This window comes from Sphaeramia orbicularis, chromosome 1 (assembly GCF_902148855.1).
Source record: "Sphaeramia orbicularis chromosome 1, fSphaOr1.1, whole genome shotgun sequence".
Taxonomy (NCBI): Eukaryota; Metazoa; Chordata; class Actinopteri; order Kurtiformes; family Apogonidae; genus Sphaeramia; species Sphaeramia orbicularis.
This window is the reverse complement of record NC_043957.1, coordinates 24,508,611-24,529,903: the sequence shown is the minus strand read 5'-3', so window position 1 is coordinate 24,529,903 and position 21,293 is coordinate 24,508,611. Positions and strand designations below refer to the sequence as shown.

The 21,293-nt window shown below is 36.4% G+C and overlaps 1 protein-coding gene across 3 annotated transcripts in view; it reads right to left on the bottom strand.

Moving 5' to 3' along the window:
* The window catches only part of usp34 (ubiquitin specific peptidase 34), an 87,899-nt gene that overhangs the window by 8,128 nt on the left and 58,478 nt on the right, over window positions 1–21,293 (bottom strand). For all 3 annotated transcript variants that reach the window (XM_030132401.1, XM_030132409.1, XM_030132421.1), the window contains exons 44-71: window positions 20,991–21,047; window positions 20,501–20,578; window positions 19,609–19,703; window positions 18,698–18,870; window positions 18,388–18,538; window positions 17,473–17,551; window positions 17,336–17,389; window positions 17,163–17,258; window positions 17,015–17,079; window positions 16,804–16,879; window positions 16,531–16,578; window positions 16,332–16,397; window positions 16,148–16,228; window positions 13,777–13,862; window positions 12,074–12,242; window positions 10,865–10,939; window positions 10,528–10,679; window positions 9,664–9,817; window positions 9,384–9,428; window positions 8,551–8,655; window positions 8,075–8,222; window positions 5,908–6,212; window positions 4,373–4,702; window positions 3,539–3,696; window positions 2,583–2,661; window positions 1,812–1,938; window positions 1,609–1,716; window positions 653–757 (exon numbers count right to left, since the gene is read on the bottom strand). In XM_030132401.1, coding sequence (XP_029988261.1) covers window positions 653–757; window positions 1,609–1,716; window positions 1,812–1,938; window positions 2,583–2,661; window positions 3,539–3,696; window positions 4,373–4,702; window positions 5,908–6,212; window positions 8,075–8,222; window positions 8,551–8,655; window positions 9,384–9,428; window positions 9,664–9,817; window positions 10,528–10,679; window positions 10,865–10,939; window positions 12,074–12,242; window positions 13,777–13,862; window positions 16,148–16,228; window positions 16,332–16,397; window positions 16,531–16,578; window positions 16,804–16,879; window positions 17,015–17,079; window positions 17,163–17,258; window positions 17,336–17,389; window positions 17,473–17,551; window positions 18,388–18,538; window positions 18,698–18,870; window positions 19,609–19,703; window positions 20,501–20,578; window positions 20,991–21,047 — 3,265 coding nt within the window. The remainder of the gene's footprint in view (window positions 1–652; window positions 758–1,608; window positions 1,717–1,811; window positions 1,939–2,582; window positions 2,662–3,538; window positions 3,697–4,372; window positions 4,703–5,907; window positions 6,213–8,074; window positions 8,223–8,550; window positions 8,656–9,383; window positions 9,429–9,663; window positions 9,818–10,527; window positions 10,680–10,864; window positions 10,940–12,073; window positions 12,243–13,776; window positions 13,863–16,147; window positions 16,229–16,331; window positions 16,398–16,530; window positions 16,579–16,803; window positions 16,880–17,014; window positions 17,080–17,162; window positions 17,259–17,335; window positions 17,390–17,472; window positions 17,552–18,387; window positions 18,539–18,697; window positions 18,871–19,608; window positions 19,704–20,500; window positions 20,579–20,990; window positions 21,048–21,293) is intronic.

Genomic DNA, 21,293 nt, shown 5'->3' with positions numbered 1-21,293 from the left:
TCACCCTATAGAGAGAGAGTGATTGTGGCTCTACCTGCTCCCTTTGCCGGCGGTGGCAGCCAGAGTTTCCTCAGCTGGAAGTGGCAGTCGGAGCTACGGCGGGCGACACCGCTGAGTTCAGCAGGGAGCTGGTGACAATACTCCCCATCCGTCTGTGACAGTCTGCTTTTCTACTATGGGACAGCCTTCCTGATGCGGTCAAGTCAAATTATGCGGCCGTGAAAGAGAAGATGGGATCGGCTTTTGGACAGAGACAGTTAATGGACCGTTTTAGAGCTAACATATCGGCTCGTTCACGAGTTCCGGGGCAGAGTCTGGAGGTGTACGGCTGATGTGAGCCAGCTGGAGCTGGTACTCGTGTTTATGCCTCCGAGTTGCGCGCGCATCACTGTTGTTAGTAAACATTAAAACTCATCTATGGTGCCTTTATCACAAGCAGACATATCTGCAAATAAAACACGCAAACACGAGTCCAAAGAAAAACACGATATAAAGCAACAGTTCTGACTTTCTGGATCCAGATAGCGTGCCTACCAATATAGCAGTGTAAACAACAATCACATGACCAGTGACGTCAGCTGCCAGTCCTCAATATTCCCTCGGTATTGCTCGTTACAATGCAGATGTAAGGAAAGGAGGACAGAGGACTCACTGGGGATGTTACTGTGGTGGTAGGTGCAGTGATTGTGCTGCAGGAAGGGAACCAGAGTGTGCAAGAAGTCATGTGGACTCAGCAGAACGAGCTCCTTCAGCACATCTGAGGAAAAAGAACCAACAGAAATTCAGTGATTTTTCCACAGAAAGCAGAGGCTTAGCTCATCTGACGTTTCCTCTGTAAACATTTGGATGAAGGTTATTACAGTTAACGTGAAATAAAAGCATGGCGGTACCTAAATATCCATATTAACACATTAAGTATCAGGCATCAAGTACCATATCCTAAACCACAGAATGAAGCAATTATATTATATTATATTATATTATATTATATTATATTATATTATATTATGTGTGAATTGCAAAATCTTGTCAGGTAAATAATACAGTATGAAAGCTCTGGACACACATATCCCACAATTCAGTATTGACAACAAATGCCCTAAAAGGATCAAGCAAGACAATAGCTTTTTATTTATTTATTTTTTTTTTATGAAAAATGACTATAAATCATACTTGATGTTATATATTCATCTATCCTCCCGTTTCAGCCTCAAGACATTGTGACTTTTTTTTTTATTGATTTTGAATATGGAAATGATACAAGCTTCCTGATTGCTACTACTTGCCTTCTTTGCACAACATAATATAAAAATGAAAATTCGAGGAAGCATAAAATAATAATACACACAAAAAAAGAAAAAGAAAAAAAGTCATATTTGAAAAGGGGTGAGAAGAAGCATAGCATATTAGCTCTCACCCCTTTGTCTTTTCTCAGGAAAATGTATAAATTACTACTCTGCGCCTGGCTAGCAACAAAATCAGTTATGTGATTATTGATACTGTCTGGTGTCTACCAAAGTAAACGCTAAACCGTGTGCTTTTCTAGTTGGTTTTATGACAATTTTAAGACTTAATTTAATCGGTAATTTAACATGGTGTGTGCTTTACCTAGGCAGGCGTTGCGGAGCTCAGGTGGGCTGTAGGAGTTGAGGAGGGTGAGCAGCTTGTGGGCGAAGTCGATCCTCTCCTGCCACTGGATCAGAGCCTGCTTCACATCTGGACCAGAACACAAACCAACATCTGTAGGTTAAGTTCTGCACAACACCTCCTACTGCGTCTAAACTGGATTTATTCACAGTGAGGACGCTGACCTTTGCGCTGCAGGTACGGCCGGGTGGCTTTGAGGACAGACAGGAAGATGGACAGCAGCTCCACCAGGTCTCCGGTGACGTGACATGCCGTCGCCTCGTGGTACATCATGTGCAGAGTGTTGAAGGACTGCAGAGTACAGACAGAACACACACATTCTTCACAGATCTAGAGTTTGTACAACACTTAACCCTTTCACGCATGAATTATAGTCAAGTTTTTATTCCTCTTTAGGCATGAAAAAAATGCCATTCAAATTGTTTTTTTGACCCTATTTTTCATGGAGTTACAAAAATGTCTACTCAGCTGGACACCATGCATTTACCTTTTGATGCTTATACACTATATGGACAAAATATTAGGACACATCATGGCGACAGCTCATAAGATGTCCTGTTCATGCGGATTTGAGATATAAACATCAATATTTCTTTAAAGTTTAATGGGAGATTTTTCTTCCTAAGTGAGATGTGAAGAAAGCAGATGGTTACTTGTGGTGGAAAATTATTATTTACAGTCAGAGCATGAAAAATATTTCAGAAATTAACCAATGCAATGATATTTATCCCAATATAAAACTATATTATAACATTTGTCATTATTGTTTTGTATCCCAGATCCCCATTAGAAAAGAAACACTTCCTAGGTGTCCAAATACTTTTGTCCATATAGTGCATGTAATATAAATTTTCAAACAATTTAGACAGAAAGCGTTCTTCAGTGTAACACCAGACTCTACTGTTTAATAATGAAGAATAAAGAGCTGCTACTACCTCAGTCATGAGGATGAGTCCCCTGTTGAAAACCACCAGCAGTCGGTCCTCGTCGTTCTCCAGCAGAACCCTAAAGGCACTGACAGGAACAACAGAACCCAGATCATAAAACATCAGCCCACGTCGTGTTCAGTATTTAAAGATGATATTCTTTATTCTTGGCTTTTCCAAAATTCCAAAGTTTTATCAAACCACTGTCCCTGTATCTCACTGGCATGTTCTATCAAGAATCAATAACAAGTTGAATGTGTGAGGTTGTCAGGTTCTGTCTCTGTGTTAGAGTCCTGTGGTCCTGATGCAGGAAATCCATGTCCTGATGGAAGTGGGTGGTACTTTCACTGGAGGAGAACTCAACTAATTAAATGAAAGTCCATATATGACTTCCTATCAGTACTCAATAGTAACTATACTGATATCTCTATCCATTTCCATGTTATAGACCATCAAAATATGAACCATTATAAGTAAAGGCACATTTGTAATATTTCAAAAATTCGTCAAAAATTCAAAAATCACAAGTTCTCAAAACTGTGAACAAACTTTGTAGACATTGTCCGAAGGAAGGTACATATAAAATTTGAAATGAGTCTAACCAGTAGTTTCATCAGAGAAAATGTTTGAAGAAATTGCTAATGAAGACGAGGAAGACGAATGATGAAGGCGACACCGGGAATGTAAAAAATACAGCTGTTAACTATGTTATTCATCTCATGAGCAACATATATAAAATAGGTACCTGAGCAAATAATTTTCTGGAAATTACACCACATGTTTGGACCATGCATTTTTAAGGGCACTAAGCAGAGTTCTGGCCTGAAAATTCCTATCAAGGCATCAAAACCTCCTTGTCTTTGGTGGCATAATTTCCAGTAGCCAACACATTTTAAAAATCCTCAATGAGGGCTTAATCTGATGTGCATTTTCCACATTAATTAGTTGTGTGTGTTGTGTCGTACCTGATGAGCGTGGTCCAGCAGGAGCGTCCATCCAGGCAGCGCAGGTAGCAGCTGATGGTGGTTTTCTTGAACTGCTTCACGTCCTCCAGTTCTTCTTCTCGCATGTCGGCTCGCTGTGCCACAAACAGCTGCATCAGGTTGAACAGCTCCTCCACCGCCTGCAGGGGGCAGCACACAAAACACCTTTACTTCAATTTCAAAAAATCAGTGGATATGTTTACACATACACAAATATTCTGTTCTTCCATGTCATGTAAACAGGATATTAACCCATAAAGACCCAAACAGCTAACATCAACCAAAGCCATCTACTGATCTGAACAGTTTAATACCTGCTGATCCATTAATCCTATCAATACATGTAAATAATTGGTGTAAAATGCAGTTTGTCATCTTTTCATGGTCATCAGATAAGACCCATTTGGACATTCAGAGGCTCGGTAGTGAACGTGGAAACACCGTCATTTTCTACAACAGTGATTCACTAGTAAAACCCATGGAATTTGACAAGTGACAGTAGATGGAGACACTTATTTTTACATTCAGTTATTGATATCTTTGCTGAAAAGGGTACTTTTTTTTTAAATCAGGTTTCTCTGTGTCTGATATAATATCCCTCAACTTTATTCTGAGCTTAATAATAAATAAACATAATAAATATCTACATGAAATAACAAATACAGAGGAAAACATTAGAAATACTAGAAAGCATTCTGAGAGTGCAGACCTCTGCCAAGGCAGATCACCCTCCCCCCCATCACCACCAAAATTTACACCAAAAATAGAGTTTAAACCATAACCGTTCAGACTGATCTGAGGACAGTGTGCACTCACCCCAGGGTATTGGCTAGCATGCGGTGTCAGGTTCTTGAAGGCCCACTGGATGTTCTGGTGCGATGCGAGCTGCCGGGTGAAGGTGGGCGACTGCTCGCAGCACATGCGCAGAATGCCGTAGTAGGCAGGTAACATGCCACGGTTGAACAGCACCACCTCCTGGTCATCGTGGTCAGCCAGAATGTAATTGAAAGCGATGTTCTTGGTCACCACAGGGTTCTGTACCACGAGGCGGACGTTCTCTGGACAATCCACACACACGTTGTACCAGAAGGACAGCAGCGCTTGCTTGTTATGGTTGGTGGCAATGGCCGGCTCCGACAGTTTAGGCTGAAGGCGGAAACAGGAAAGTAAAAACATTATTAGACAAAACTTCATTAGTTTTCTAATTTAGTGTTTCCGCTTGGTTTTTATATTGAGAAGCTGACGAGTTTCAGATGAGCTGTTTAGTTGTTCCAAGTTTGAGTTTTTCCACTCATAAAAACTCCAACAGAACCTATGAAAAGACCAGATGAATGAATGTAACTGAACCAGATATGATTCAATACAGTTTATTTTTACTGAGCAAAACCAATTCATTCTTGACTGCCATGAAACACTAATATTTGGGGGAAAATAAACTGATTTTAGCAGTAAATGTATTTCATTTCATTTTATGTTCCATTTCTCATTTTAGTTTTTATTTTCTTGCAAACTGAGTAATGTTTTCCATTGCTAGTTTTAGTGAGTTTTTGTTCACTTTTCTAACCCTGGAACAACAAACAATCAATTAAAAAATAATAACTGTTTTGGTAACTGATAACCGATTAAGGAAAAATTATTTGGATTATAAATGCTCTCCTTGACAAATCTCTTGCCTTTTATGTCTTATACAAGCTGCAGGACAGCAAAACAGTTGTATTAAAACAAAAACTGGACTGATCCAACTTTTAATTGGAGACCTAATGGGTTTTTCAACAACAAAGAACTATTTAAAAAATGAACAAAGCCAGAGACATTGGAGGATATAAAAAAGGAAATTTAGGAAAACACAAACACACATCTAATTATCTTCTTATATATTTGAATTCATGTAAAAACTGAGTTGTAATGTCTAATCAGAAAGGTTTCAATTAGGAAAAAGAAATATTGTCCATGAAACCAAAGTGATGATTTATCATTGTTTTTATGTTTTCTACAGGAAAACCAGCACGCAGAAAATCATTAAATCCAAAAAATATATCATCATTAGCAGTAGCCCTACACAAATGACTTCCTCAAAAATATTTATTCAGGTAAATGTTAAGAGTATTTTTTAATCCTACTACTTAAATGTACTTTATTTTTTAATTTTCTAGCTGAAATGTGTGTAATGTTTGTGTTGTGTAGTAAAAATGCCATACTTCAAGAACAGGTGAGAAGCCACTTACTATCAAACTATTGCAAAGAAATTAATGAAAAATAAAAATATCTAATGAGCTATTAAAAAATATCACAATCACGAATCATTAATTTGACTAATTTGTTGACATATCCCTATGTTTCTGAGTTTATACCTGGAACAGGTTCCAGAGGTCCATGAAGTATCCAGAGAACATGAGCTTCTCCGTCTTGGAGATGAGGCAGTACGTCATGAAGCTGAAGTACTGAACCAGTTTGGTGGTGCCGTGAACGCTGGCATCCACGTACAGCTTGGCGCGTCCCAGCAGCCCCAGCAGCAGGTTGTAGACTTGGTGCAGGACCACGGTGGTGTCGGGTGACAGCGGCAGCTCGCGGGTCGGCAGGTGGAGGGAGCGAGTGGAGCGAAACATTTGACGGAAAGAGTTACTGGGGATGAGGGACACCAGGAGGTATGCCGCCGCTATGGAAACAGACAAATAGACTGGTCATTATTACAACAGGTCACTGATTAACTACATTATCTCATACATGACTTTTTATCCTAATTTAGTTTTAGTTTTTTTTTTTACATGGTTTTATTATTAGGAGTACTGCTTGATGATTTGATAAAAAAAAAAAAAAAAACTGAAAACTTACAGCGGCAGAGCATATTATCATTAAAGTGAGGTGGGATGAGTTGAGATGGAGTGTAGCATAAATAGGTTTGCTAATATGTAGAATACAGAATGTGGAATATGTGGAATAAATGTATATATTTTATATTGTATTTATATCCTCGAGACCCAGTAATCCATTAATGATCTCTGTAGGGGACACAGCTTTACTTAAAAAAGAAAAACAAACACTGTCCACAGCACAGGACATTCCAGTTTAAACAAACAAACAAATAAACAAAAAGAAAAACCCTTTGCGTTATATTGTTCCTCCATCACGACAATTATACAATGTAAAAAAGCCAAAACTTTGACTTTTCTGGGTCTATGGAGGATATAAGCTAATATAATTGCACATTATATAAAACATAATTAAGATAATTATATATAGTAAAAATTATACAGAAAATTGTATATAGCTATAAATTACAAACAACTGAATACTGGATTTATATGGGTTTAAATTTATTATTTAATAATTATGCTGACTGATATAGACATGCACGTTGTACAACTACAGATTGATATAATGTGTGGGTTGTATTGCAATAAAGAGGTGGGATTAAATAAGCGTTTACTTCTTCCCAACCCATTTCAGATGTGTAAATAACACAAAAAAATTCTGTATTTCTGTCCTACAATAGTATAAATAATTTTTTTTGTCTTGGTCGTCTTATGTTGATAATTTGTTTCGGGCATTTACTTTTGTTGGTGATTGTACTGTGCTTTTTATTAGACCAAAATAAATCATTCATTTATTGAAGTGAAAACAATTGTAGAACAGGAGAGATGCAGAAGGAAGGCACATATTCTGAGATTCAGAAATTTGTTTGTATTTTTTACCTCAATTTTGGCTCCTGAAGTTTTAAATGTCTACTTAGATTTTAGGGGCCTTCTTGTTCTAGTCACAAACAGTCAGTGAAATAAAACCCGAGGAGGTTATGGAATAAAGCACTGCATCCAATCAGGAAGCCCAGGATCCCACAACACCTGCATGTTGCGATTTACATTTTTAAACTAGTGATGTGTTTGTCTTCTTTTGGCTGTTAATGACAAAACATGTACTGTTAAAAAAAATAGGACCAATGTCCCTGTATCTCACTGGCATATTCTACAAAAGAATCAATAACAAGTTGAATTTGTGAGGTTGCCAGGTTCTGCCGCTGCGTTAGAGTCCTGTGGTCCTAATGCAGGAAATGAATCTCCCAACAGAAGTGGGTGGTACTTTAACCAACTGAATGAAAGTCTATATGTGACTTCCTATCAGTGCTCAATAGTAACTATATTGATATCTGTAACCAGTTCCATATTATAAGCCATCGAAATATGGACCATTATAGGTAAAGGCAAATTTTTAATATCTCAAAAATTCATCAAAATTGAAAAATTAAAATTCTCAAAATTGTGAAGAAACTTTTTAGATGTTGTCCCAAGGACACTACATATACAATTTTAAATGAATCCAACCAGTGGTTTTGTCAGAGACAATGTTTGAAGAAATTGCAAACAAAGACAATGACTAAGACAGCAACGAAGACAACAACAGACACAGTGCCTTCACAATAGTTCATGGCTTATTGACTGGGGAGATAAAAAAAAACAACAAAAAAACAAAAAAAAAGGAAACACTAAATCCCTGTAGTGGCATGAGACGTGTCAAGGATCTTACATGTGCGGACTCGGGGGTAGTTGTGTGCTAACAGGAAGCGTTCCACCCAGTTCTCCATGTTCTGCAGTACCCAGCTGTGGGCCAGTTTGTTCCTCGGAGTCTGAACAGCCAGCCAATCCAGACACTGGGAGGGGTTGTACTCGATCACCTGACAAGAGCAGAAACAGCGACACATTAAACAACCATCTTCAACCCAGGTTTAATCTGGATTAAATTAATGCAAAAGAGCCACAAGTATCTTTTAATACAAACCCATTTATAACATTACATACAGAGTTCATCTTACTCCTCAGTTATTAATCAAAGGTTTGACAATACCTGCTCTAGATTCTGCCAGGAATATTTAAATATATCATACTAAGACACTATCTGTCAGTTTTATTAAAAGGTGGTTTTCAGATTTTGTGATGAACTCAAATGACTAACTCTTTCAGGTACATTGCAGTACTTTAGTCTAGGTTTCAGGTGTTATTTACCTCCCAGATCCTCTGCAGGATGTAGGACGCAAAGGAGGGCATCCCCGGAGGTCCACCTGCAAACTCCATCAGCATCGTCAGTAGCTTGAAGAATGGATTGGCTGCCTGTTGGACAAGGATCAGAAGCTTGTATTAATGCATTGATATTTAGTTTAGATTTAAAGGATTCCCATTAGCCACTGCTTTACCACCCCCTCTATACTTCTAGGCTTCAAAACATTTTATTGTGAATAAGACAGAAACACAGAATGACACATAAATGGTAAAAAAAAATAAATAAATAAATCAGACTTCTTCAAAACCTGCGTATGACACCAGGACTCTTAGTCTCTGGCTTTAAGCCCTTTGTCTTATCTGTAGTGGGTTTGCTGCATTTGCAGGGCTAAAAAAATTAAACTAACAAGTGGTGCCTGCCAAAACAAACCCCGACCCTCGCACATATTGCAACTTATTTTGGCATCGATCCAGCTGATGTCATCATGTCTATGTATGTGCTCATGTCAGCATATGAATTGCCTCTATATATGTGCCAAGTTTGAAGTAAATTGAAACAAAATTGATGTTTTGGTAGACACTTGAAATTTTGCCCATTATGAGTAAATGGGAGAAGAAAAAAGATCTAAAAAATGTATAAAAACTTTGAACTGTACTGAAGTGTAACCACATCTATTCTGGGTCACTGGCAATCTATAAACCCAGTTTGGTATGGTATCAAACACGAGTTTCACTACTGGAGTGTTAAACAAGCAAACAAACCTAACCAAAAACAGTACCCCTTACCTCCCCTTCTGGGCGCAGGGTAATAATCGTGATTTGATCAAAGAGCAGCTTACCTCAGGTGTTAGCTTAGCAATGGAGGTGAAGAGCATTGATACAATCTGCAGAGAAAAAACACCAGTCAGGAGAGTTGGACTATTTTGATTTTTAGTAATGATGAAATGTTAAGGTCCATATAAATGAAGGTATAGGTGTATGTGAGTGTGATAATTCTTAGTTAAACAAATGCTTAATCCGCTGTTGTTTCTGTGAAAATGATGTTAATGCTGGATTAATTTGGGTTTGATGAACTTCAAGTGTGACAATCCGGTGCTCATGTTTGAGTAATAAACCTACGTGCTCGGCCAGGCGGTTGTTATAGCGACAGAGGCTGAAGATGAGGTTGCATGTCTGCCTGATATTGATGCCATCTCTGATGTGCTGAAACAGGAAGGGGAAACCTTTTCCTCCGGTCAGAGCAGCCATGTCGCTCTGAGACAGAGTCAGATGTCTGGAACAAGAGGAGAGGACATCAGAGTGACTTTTATAAAAACTTGTAGGACAGGGATGTTTTAAAAAGGCCTGTGCGCCAAAACCAGCCCACCAAATGATTCAATCCGCCCCGTGGGTTGAATTTGCAAAGTGCGAAAATTACACTGAAGATATTAACACTCAAACTCATTTCTGTTCAGCCACCACATACAGGTCAAGCTGTTTAGTTTGGTTTATTGGAAAAAAACAAAAAGGAAAATTGCATAAAAATGTTTACATCTACAAACTAACCTGAATATATATGAACAACCTGAAATTTCTTATGAAAAATAAGTGCAATTTTACCAATATTCTGTTACTAAATGTTTTATGTATTTGTAGATCCACTGTGATCTGTAAGTTGTAATGCACATGTGTAAATGAGAAATTGAGGCATAATATTGTTAAAATAAAGGCATTTTATTAAGAAGTTGCAGGTTGTTCAGGTTACTGGGATTTTTTGTGAAAGGATAGTTGTAAAACAAACATTTTCTTCATGTAATTTTACTTTTTTTGACAACAAAAAAAAAAATCGGAGTTATTATTTATAATTTTATTTATGTTATTACTTTACTGGTCTGACATACTTGAGATCAAATTGGGCTGCATGTGGAACCTGAACTAAAATGAGTTTGACAGCGCTGATGTAGGAGGAGGTGAAATCAAGGGAAAGACGCGTCATATCCAAACCTCTCAGATCGAGACTGTTCCACCAGCAGAGCGATGAGGGCGATCATCTTCTCCAGAGCTGCAGGACGGTACTTTTCCTCCGCCAGAGACAAGATGTCCTCCTCCTCATCCTCTTCCTCCCCCTCCTCCTCTGACAGCACCTCCACCTGAGGCTGAGAGGATGTTAAAATGTTACATTCACCTCATGTATGTAACATTTAAGAAGGTTACACACTCAAAGGTCACATTTTACCTCAGGAAAGCAAGTGAGGAAAACCTGAAGAGAGATGCACCAAGACATAGAAATCAACTGAAACACTGTAGTAAATAAATATACAGATTAATGAAGTAAACTTACATTCTCAGGGCCTTTGGTTCCCATGTAGAAGTGTACCATGATGGAGATGGCTTGTAGCGACAATAAGAACTGGCTCTGTGAAAACAAACAGAAAAAATGAAATATACTTAAACTCACTAACCTGGAGAAGACCAAAAGAAACTTAACATGTATAAACTTCAGTTCGGTTTAAGTGTTAAAACTGTGCCTGCAGCTTTAATTTAAGGTTCTGTAAATCAGTGTTTCCAGTGTTACATGGAAAGAGGCTCAGGTAGCAAAGAAAAGCAAATTCACTCTATGAAGGTGTGTGAAAATGATCACACAACACTCACTATTGGGTTTATTCATGTTTGTTAATCACCTTCTCTCATTTACATGGTCTGTTATATTACATATAGTACAGGGGTCTCCAACTCACAGCTACTGAGCCAAATGTGGCTCTTCAGCATTTCTCTATCGCTCCCCTTGTCAAAAAACAAAGAACATTTTGGAATGAAGTGAATGAATCATTACTTTTTAACATTGTTATGGGCCTAAATCTTTTTGAAAATTGTCCATCTGCAAAAATGTGGAGGCTATACATGGAATAAAAAATGTTTTGACAGCATATAAACCAAAATGTATATCATACTACATAATTTTCTTCTTAAATTCAACACAAGATAGTCAATTTGCATTTGCATTTGTTCATAGTTTGTTTAGATGTCAGCCTATATGTATGTATGTATGTGAGTGTGTGTGTGTGTGTATATATATATACATATATACATATATATATATATATATATACACACACACACACACACACACACACACACACACATATATATATATATATATGAAACTCTAGCTTTTTCTCCATTACACAGTTATTTTGTTTTGGAAATCGTGCACACCATTAAAAATTGTACAAATCTTGAATTTATTTCTTTATTGTGGTTGTGAAGTTTCAGAAATGCACCAAACATTGCATTATTGTACTAAAAATGTTGTTAAATAATTAATCACAAATAGGCTACAGCAGAGCAGCTGCCTCACGGTAAAATGCAGATGGGTTTAAATATTTTTTTCACAGCTCTAGTCAGATTTCTTCCTTCTTTTTCAAATCAAAAATGGCTCTTTCGATTGTAAAGGTTATCAATCCCTGGCTTAGTACATGTCAAAGCTTGGTTTAAAGATGGAGCGTACGCATAAAGATGCACAAAAGATCACATTTAAGTTCACACTGACCTCCTCCTCTCCCATCTTGGCGAACTCATAGAGGAAGGCGAAGTATTCGGTGAGGTGTTTGCTGTGGGGCTTGACGCCGTGTTCCATGATGGAAAGGAGGGTCTTAACAAAACGAGTGACACATGACCGGCTGCCGATGTCTTCCACTGGCCCGTCCATGTCGTCAGAGCTGAGCACACAGACAGAATGTGGTTTAAGCACCAGGAGCAAATATTTTTATAATATATTAACATTTATTAAAAACTCAATTTTAAATCTTTTCTGTGATTTTATTTATGCTTCGTAACATTGTAGTTCTTGCTATTGTCTTTGTGTTTTATGGCAGTTTTTTTTTGTTTCTTTTATTTAATGTGTCAAATTTTTATTGCAAATAAATTTGTGATTAGGTTTTGAAAAATGTATGAAGCCGACAGTTATGGTAAAAATTTAAGGATTTAATAAGCTAAAACATAAGTTGAAGAACATCCTCCCATTTCAGAACCTGAAATCAAACATTTGGCTTTTTTGATGAGATCTGCCAATGGCCCTCCAACTTCATCTTAAAGATAAATGAACTGTGGTGGCTCTAGTTAAATTGGCACCTCTTGTGGATTTTTCCTTCATTCTGTTCTGTGTTTAATGATGTGGAGCCAGAAATATTTCTCAGAATCCTGTGTGATCGAGAAACTGAGTGACACATGGCTCCGATCTGTATCTCTGTTGCCATCAGATTTCACAGACACAGCACTGACCATCTGCGCTGAACACCTTTTATGGCAATTATCAATCAACCTGCAGGTCTCTGATCACAACATGCTGTTCTTCTGGTAATTGAACATGAAAACGCTTCCAGAAGCTTCCATTTACATCCTTTAAATGCTAATATACTAACACAGAAGACAAAGGAAAAAAATCCTGATCCTAACAGTGGAGGAAACGTCATGTAGGACTTCACCTAAAGGCTAATTTCTGTATGTTTAATATAATGCCCTTCTATAACTTAGTTCAAAGTCATACAAATAGAAACTACACCAATACAATGCATACATACTTGAAGTGGTAGTTAAATGTATATTTAGAAATTAATTTTTTTCATCCAGTTAAGTGTTGACATGTGAAAACTTGTTAAGTCCATGTTTAAAATGACCTAAAATGTTACTTTTGTTTATTATTTGCGTGTTGTATGCTTATTTTAAGCTTTCTGTTCAGTTTTTTTTTCTTTCTGAAGTGCTTGGCTATTAGATTGTTACAGAAAATGAAAAATTAAAGAATAAATTGTTTGATATTTTTCTTTGTAAAAGATAAATTGCAGCACATATTGTATCAAGAGATTGATGTCACAGTTTGGTTTGAAATTACTACTGTAGACACACAAGTACTTTGTTAAAGAGGGGCAGAAAATATAAGATTGTTCTTTCTGCTCCTTTTCTTTCATAATGTGGTCAATTTGCTGACATGTAAAAGTAGATTTTCTTTGTAAATGTCTTTTTATATCTTATGAATGAAATAAATGAAACAGAAAAACTAAAGTAAACCATCATATGACAGGAAAACAATTAAACTAAAGTCGCCTGAAAAATGATGGAAATAATTGAAAAATTGTGAAAATAGTTGATCATTATTTATTGTTATTCTCAGTTAATACATTAAAGTTTCAACTCTGAATGTAAAGCAGACGTGGAGTTAAAAGCTAAAATAAATTCTGCTGATCAGGTTGAACTCACCCGTCTTCCATGCCGGGCTGCAGGTACAGGTGGGCGTGAACTGGTCGCAGCCTCTGGATGACATGAATACACAACCTCTGGAACATCTGGAAGACAGACGCAGAACGCATTCAGCTGAGTGACGGACATGAAAATGATCCAAATACCAGCGTTTCTCTGGCTTTTCCTTTAATTAGTCAAACTTCTTATCTCTGCATATAAAGTGTGGCTGCTGTGTTGTCCAAACGTTTACTTCTCGAACATTCTGTGTTATAAAGTGATCTGTCCTCAATAACAGTGACAAAGCACTTCACCCTTTATCGGGCAAGTGACTATTTTTGGTAATCTCCAAGACAGTAACAGCAACAGTTACAGTGCCTAATGTGGTCTACAAGGTCCACCTCTGCATGAACAGTGAGTGTACCTGCTTTGTTAGGTAGTGGTACTAATGTAAGGAATAATGTGCAAAGTGATAATGTGGATGTTGACAAGTGTCTGGATCAGCACTTATGTTGTTGGAATGTTCTAAAAGTGATGTTCTAATGTTCCTAGCACCTTACATGTGCTTTTCTTGCATTTTTTACACATATACTTTTGTTTTGCCACTTACAGGCAAGGAGCCAAATATGGTAACTTCATTGACCTTGATTTTATACATGACAATAAAAAATCTTGTTATGTCCTCCAATAACACAGTGAGGTTGAAATTTTGAATTTCTGAGTATTTCTATGAGTGCCTATAAGGGGTTAAACCTTCAGGTGTTTGTGTGATGTGTACAACAAGCAAAAAACATTTATGACAACTTCAAATAGTGAAGAATTTACAGTAAATCAGTCAATCTCAATACTATGTACTGGCAGGTGTAGACATCAAATTTCAGTGCAAAAAACATTAGGTATCTCAAGTCATATTATAAGAGGTGTTTTTTGTTTATTATGAAGCTCTGGTGATACAAATTAAAACTACAATATGGAAGGCCAATTGTGTGAGTATTTAATCACAGCCATTACAATTGTCATAGATGTAGCTGGACTAGTTCTTACTTCAGCAATGAGCAACTTTGTGACAAATTTTTTAAAATTTCTTTAAGATACTGCCAAAATATTCAATAATCTTAGTCCAAAAAATTAGTTTTTAGTCAAATAACAACAACATTAAGGAGCCATTACGGTGCGTAACTTCCCCAGAAACCAATGAATGAATAAAAAATGCCAGAAATTATGATTCTGAAAGTGGATTGTTGTTGTAGCATTAAATATAAATATAAACATAAAATCTTTTGGCCAGATTGCCCAGACCTACAGGCTTGTCATACATTGATAAATTGAGAATTAGTGACATCAATTAATTAATGTTTTTCCTGAGATGCTTAACTTATAGTAATCGACTTATCATATTGTGAGCCCCAACTATAAGAAACACGTGTGATGCATGACTTCCAGACTGATTCTTTTAATTGTTAATTTGTAGTTATGTGATCCTCATTAAAAGTGAGCAGAAGTAGCAGCACCTGTTTGCTTTATAGCAGGGGTGTCAAACGTACAGCGGTGTCAAACTTAATAATGAAAAAAAAAAAAGAATCTTGACTTTTAATAATATTCTTCCTGTTACTGAATGTTCTGTGCATTTGTAGATCTACTGTGATTTGTAATGCACATGTAAAAATGATCAGCTGAGGCACAATATTGTTAAAATTATACTTATTTTTCTTAAGAATTTTCAGGTTATCAAAATTGTTCATGTTATTCACATTATTTTAAAGGACGATTTGTTGACGTACATTTTTCACTCTAAAACATTGAAAAAATTTTGGAGTTGACATTATGTATACGTTATTACCTCTACCAAGGAGGTTGTTTTCATTGGGGTTCGTCTGTTTATCTGTTGGTTAGCAAGATAACTCAAGTTATGGATGGATTTTGATTAAATTTTCAGGAAATGTTGATACTGGAACAAGGAACAAATGATTAAATTTTGGTGGTGATTGGGGGTGGGGGGTGAACTGATCTGCCTTGGCGGAGGTCGGCGCTCTTGGAGTGCTTTTCTAGTTATGTTAATATTTTACTAGTCTGACCCACTTGAGATAAAATTGGTCTGTATGTGGCCCCTGAACTAAAATGAGTTTGATACCCCTGCTATAGCCATAGATATCCAACCAATAATGCTGATTGCTGTGATACTGAAGAGAACTCAAATATCATCTGGCAGGTTCTGCTGCTTCTTTTTTCATCAAAGAGTTCAAAATAGAAAAGTTGATGTTAATGCGTTTAATGACAGTGAATCTAGGATGCCACGGGGTTATGACTTTGAGGACCACTGATACCTGAGCAAGATAATAATAGAAGAATAGAATAATTAATTAATTAAAAATAATCAATATTAACCACTCACCTGTCTTACGATTTGATTGGGACACTTAATGAGGATCTGCATTGGCCACCAGTTATCATCAGCCATCCGATCCAAAAACCACTGTAACAGGGAAGTCTTTTATTAATCACAAAAATCTGAATTTTACATCATACACTATTTAACCAAGACAGCAGCACTGTAGTAAAATATTACGTGGTCATACCTCGCAGGCTGCCTGGCTATTGTTGAATTGTTTGGTGAGGAGTTCGATCCACTGTAGCATGGTTGGCTGAGAATAGAGAAACATCACAAATCACAAACATATGGTTTTAATTTCACATCAAAGTCACTGAGATTTTTTTAGTGTATGATTTGACTTATGTGGATGTAAAATATTTGATCGTGGCTGAGCTATGAGTCACCTTCTCCTTGGAGTGGATGAAAGTTTCAAGGACAAATGATGTGCTGAGCTGCAAAGAAAAGAAAATTAAACCAATTCAATCAAATAGAAAGCGGAAAAAAAAATTTAAGTAGAGTTTGGGTTCTTCTGAAGATCAACTACGGTTAATTTCCAATAGTAAGCCCTCCTGTGTTAATCATCACATCCAAGAAAATGAAGGATTCCAAGCAAATAATGTGTTAAACTAAAGTAACGATGTGATTTCTTCTTCCTTTTGTGCTGTTTTATTTCTCACCTTTGCAGTCATGAGGGAGACTGCTTTAGGATCTGGTAGAGTGCTGGGGATGCTGCTGCAGAGCTGCCACATGAAACTACAAGGAACAGAAAAAACAATATTAAACAGGTCACACTTTGTGTCAATAACTGAATTTATCATCATCCGTTCTTACAGAGACTGCTTAAGTTTCATTTACTGCTAAATTTTACGGCAACAGAATAAAACTCACCCAAAGTAGGTGTGTTCAAATATATTTTTGTCCTGAAGAAACTGCATGTTGTCATGCCAGATCCACTGAAAGGAACAAAGTGTTAGAATAACACTGACACATAAATGTATGAACACTTTGCTAACTGAACATTAGGAGCTCATAGTACCTCGAGCAGATCAGGAGACACGTCAAAACTGAAGTCCTTCCCATTCTCCTCCTCCAGCTCAACCCTTTTGTAGAAGAGCATGTAGGCACTGTGTGTCTAAAAGTGAAAGTATTTCTTGTTAGTAACAATTTGGATCAAAAATAACAGTGAAAGTGTCTGGGAGTCATGCTTACTTTTTCAAAGGAGAAGTCCATGAACTTGTCAGTGACAGAGTCATAGGTTTTAGTCTGAAAGATAAACACACATTAGTGAAATGTGAAGCTGGAGATAATTTTGAGAGAAAAGTTTCTTTCTAAGAGCAGCGTTTTACCGTCATTTCTCCACCAAAGCATTCAGAGGCCAACTGAGCAGAGTCAAAGGGCTTCACCTCCGCGTCATTGAACAGGTACCTGCAACATTTGACATGTTTTAGATGTTTGATCTCTGACTTTTACATAACTTTCAAATGTAACTTGTGAACTTGTGATAACACTTAAATGTTTGGGGCTCAAGTCATGAGACATACTAAACACCACAAAGATACCAAAAGACTCCTTATTGTTCTCGTATTATTCTTTCATTTTCACAATGAAAACATTCAGTCAGACATGCCAGGTGGTGGTGCAGTCTATGTTAACAATATATTGAAAAACACACACTAAATAGTTTCCACTTATACTTATATCAGAATCAAAATACTTTATTAATCCCAGGGGGAATTCATTGTATATTACAGGTGTTCTCTGGAAATATAATAAAAGTAGCCGGCAAGAAATTATTAAAACTACAAATATACATATACATGGCTTTAAATATATAAATAAATAAATATATACACACCAAATACATATTACATATTAAAAAACTCTACTAAACACAACTGGAAAAGTAATTTGTACAATATGTACTTGACAATATTAAAAATATGATAATTAAAAGAAATGTAGGAAAACAAGTGTGCAAAAATATTGCTGTATGTAATCATATTTATATGGTTATAAGGTGATATGTTATGATGACATGATATGACATCTATTTCTTCTCTAAATATAGAGAAAGTGGTACATATATGTATCTGCTTTTGTTTAAGATTTGTGGTTGTTATACAAAAACCAAGGGAAACAAATTAGGCATAGCGTTTCTTTGGGTGACCAAAAACAGCATTTGTGTGTGAAATGTTTCTGTTTTGAAAAATGTCCATGTTAGTGTCTACACTTCATATACTATGACAATCTTTGTCTCTCACCACTTGTTGTTCTTGTAGGCGTGTGGGTTAACGATGTCTCGGATGAAGCTGTAGTAATGACCACCATCCGCTGTGCCCGTGTGAACTGTGACACCAATCAGGTCGTACTCATAACTCTCTGTGACCTTGGTCTCACCTTCTTCCCGAAAACCTGCAGCAAAAAACACAAATACAGATGAGACTTCAAGACTGCTATTATTCTGTAAAACCTGAAGTTGGACTGTTTTTGTGCTGCTTTTGTGTGTGTGTGTGTGTGTGTGTGTGTGTGTGTGTGTGTGTGTGTGTGTGTGTGTGTGTCATCTGGACAGACCTTCTTTGCGCTCTCCTTTGCCCATGAGGAAGTCCTCCGTGTAAGGCGTCATGTCGAGCCGCAGGGGAAACGAGAAGTGGGTGTTAACTTTCTCCTTCATCATGGTGACCATATTGAAGGTGTATCGCATGGTGTTGAAGCTAAGGATGCGTGGAAGCTTCTTGAAACAGGCTCTGTGGGAGTAAACATGTGATGGAGTTAAAGTAAAGGTCAGAACTGTATGTCTTTATGAGTCCAGATCCAAAACAGAGCCACATAAATGTACCTGAACCATGCAGGCATAAAATAACACAAACCAAACAAAGAAAAACCATCAACATCAGCTGTGTCACCAAATACCTCTCAATCCATTTTACTAATGCACGGGAATAATGATGGAAATGAAGTAATATGAAAATAACCAAAAAAGAACAAGAAAAAAAACAACTACAACTTGCACAGCCTAAGCTCGACATTATGACATATGGAAGGTTGGCCCATTTATACCTTGATCTGCAACAATTCATCAATTCATTTTTTGATCAAATGAATCTGCAAAGATTTTCATAATCAAATCATGGAAATATGACAAATATGTACCGTTTTCCATTCTCAGATCTGAATATTTGCATATTTTCATTGTTTCAGTCAATAAATACCTTTTTTATATCAGACATCTTATTTTTAACATTACCTTATACTTTGTTTATTACTTTTGACAGTTCACATGTGGACAGAAATTAGAAAGTAATTACTAGATTTATTGATGAAGTAACAGCAGCAAAACTACATCAAATCACTATATTTTCAAGAGACAGTTATGAGGCATTTAGATGTATTCGGTAAAAAAAAAAAACATTTAGCCAGTTTAATTTCAAGAAAACTTTTTTTGAGTGTGTCTTTATCAAAATTATTTAGTAACACTTTCTGACCTTTTCTCTGCGCGGACCTTCTTGCCACACTGGGAGCAGGTGTACATGTTGTCGCCCTCCAAAGTGTCTTTAATGGTCACTTCATCAAGAGATTCCTGGAGAGAAAGCACAGTTAAAATAGTTTAAAAAATATATATATCTATAAAATACTTCTTGAACCTGTGATTGAAAGTTTGCACTGTAATCATAAACTACTGTACATCTTTTATATTATATGAATATTTTGTTATATTAATCCTCTGACATACCGCTCAGATAGGTCCTTCTTAACCATACAAAGTGCATAATCTGCGCAGTGCTGTAGTAATGTCAAAATGTCTTTCATAGTTTGTTTTTAACTTTTTAAACCTTTTATTTGTATTTCATCAACTTGAGCCATAAACAAAAATACCAAACACTCAATAACTGTTATATTTCTAACCTTTAAATGCCATGTTTATAATATGAACATACCAATTTTTTTGATGTAAAAAATATGTTTTGTTTTGCTTTTTCCAATATACAACATATAAATGTTATCATTTAGAATTTTTATTTTTGCAGCCTGGCATATGTCCTGTCTGGCGCAGTTTTTTTACTCACTTCAGAGAAGGATGCTATTGTAATAATTTTCTATTATTTACAATGTGCTGATTTTAGTGGCTGGGTCAGAATTTTAAAAATTGTGGAAAAAATGAACAACTTTTGAATTCTGACCTAATACAAATTGTGAAAAATATTTTGACTTTTTATAAATTAAATTAATAATATACTTATCCAAATATCGGAAAGTTAAAATCCTTTATTAATATACTATTGCATGTAATCTCTATACATATGTGTCGTTTAAATGTGAGGCAAATATTTAGGTACACCTCACCAAGTTCCTGGAAACTGTCAACTGTTTACTCACATAGATGTTCTTCATGTCTGCTACTTGACATCTGACGGTGTAAAACTCCTCTGCAGTCTGACTGACGTGGTCGCAATCCTGCAGGAAAGAATAAGTACAAGCTTATTAAAGCTATTAAAACAAACGATAACACATATCTATACAAATGGGAAATGTGTGGTTTACATTTTTAGAACCAAATGTAACAATTACACTATATGTTTAACTGAAGAGCAGACAAACAGTCAGTCACTGCTGATCAAAAACATACCTGAATTGTGGTGGATTTGACTTTATGCTGCATATGCAGCAGTAACAGGGTGAAAAGGTTAAGAGTGATTCATCTGTTTAAAAATGTGATGTCTCCAGAATGAAGTGCAATGCAAAAGCTGATTAAAATTCTTGTTTTTCTATATTTCCTCTGCCACGGGGGTTCTTTTCATTGTCAATTTTCATAAAACGTGGCTATGAAAAAAAAAAAAACATGTCTGATTAATCTCTAACAACTCACCAGAGAAACCACATTGTTGGTGATGACGCCTCCAAACAGAGTCTTTACTGTGTTTTTCTGGTGGGGAAAAAAAACACAACAAAATGATGCTTTGACCTCTGTTTTAAATTGAAATATCTTTCAATTTTAAATTAATTCACAAAGCTCTTATTTAACATTTCTTTAAACAATCCTGGCCTGGTTTTGGTGAATGGTATTTTTGTTATCAACACATATCCTCACTGACAATTCTGTTTATAGAAATATTTTTGAAAGCAACAAGGGGGAAAAAAAGTCATATAGTCATCAATTCCTAACATTTAG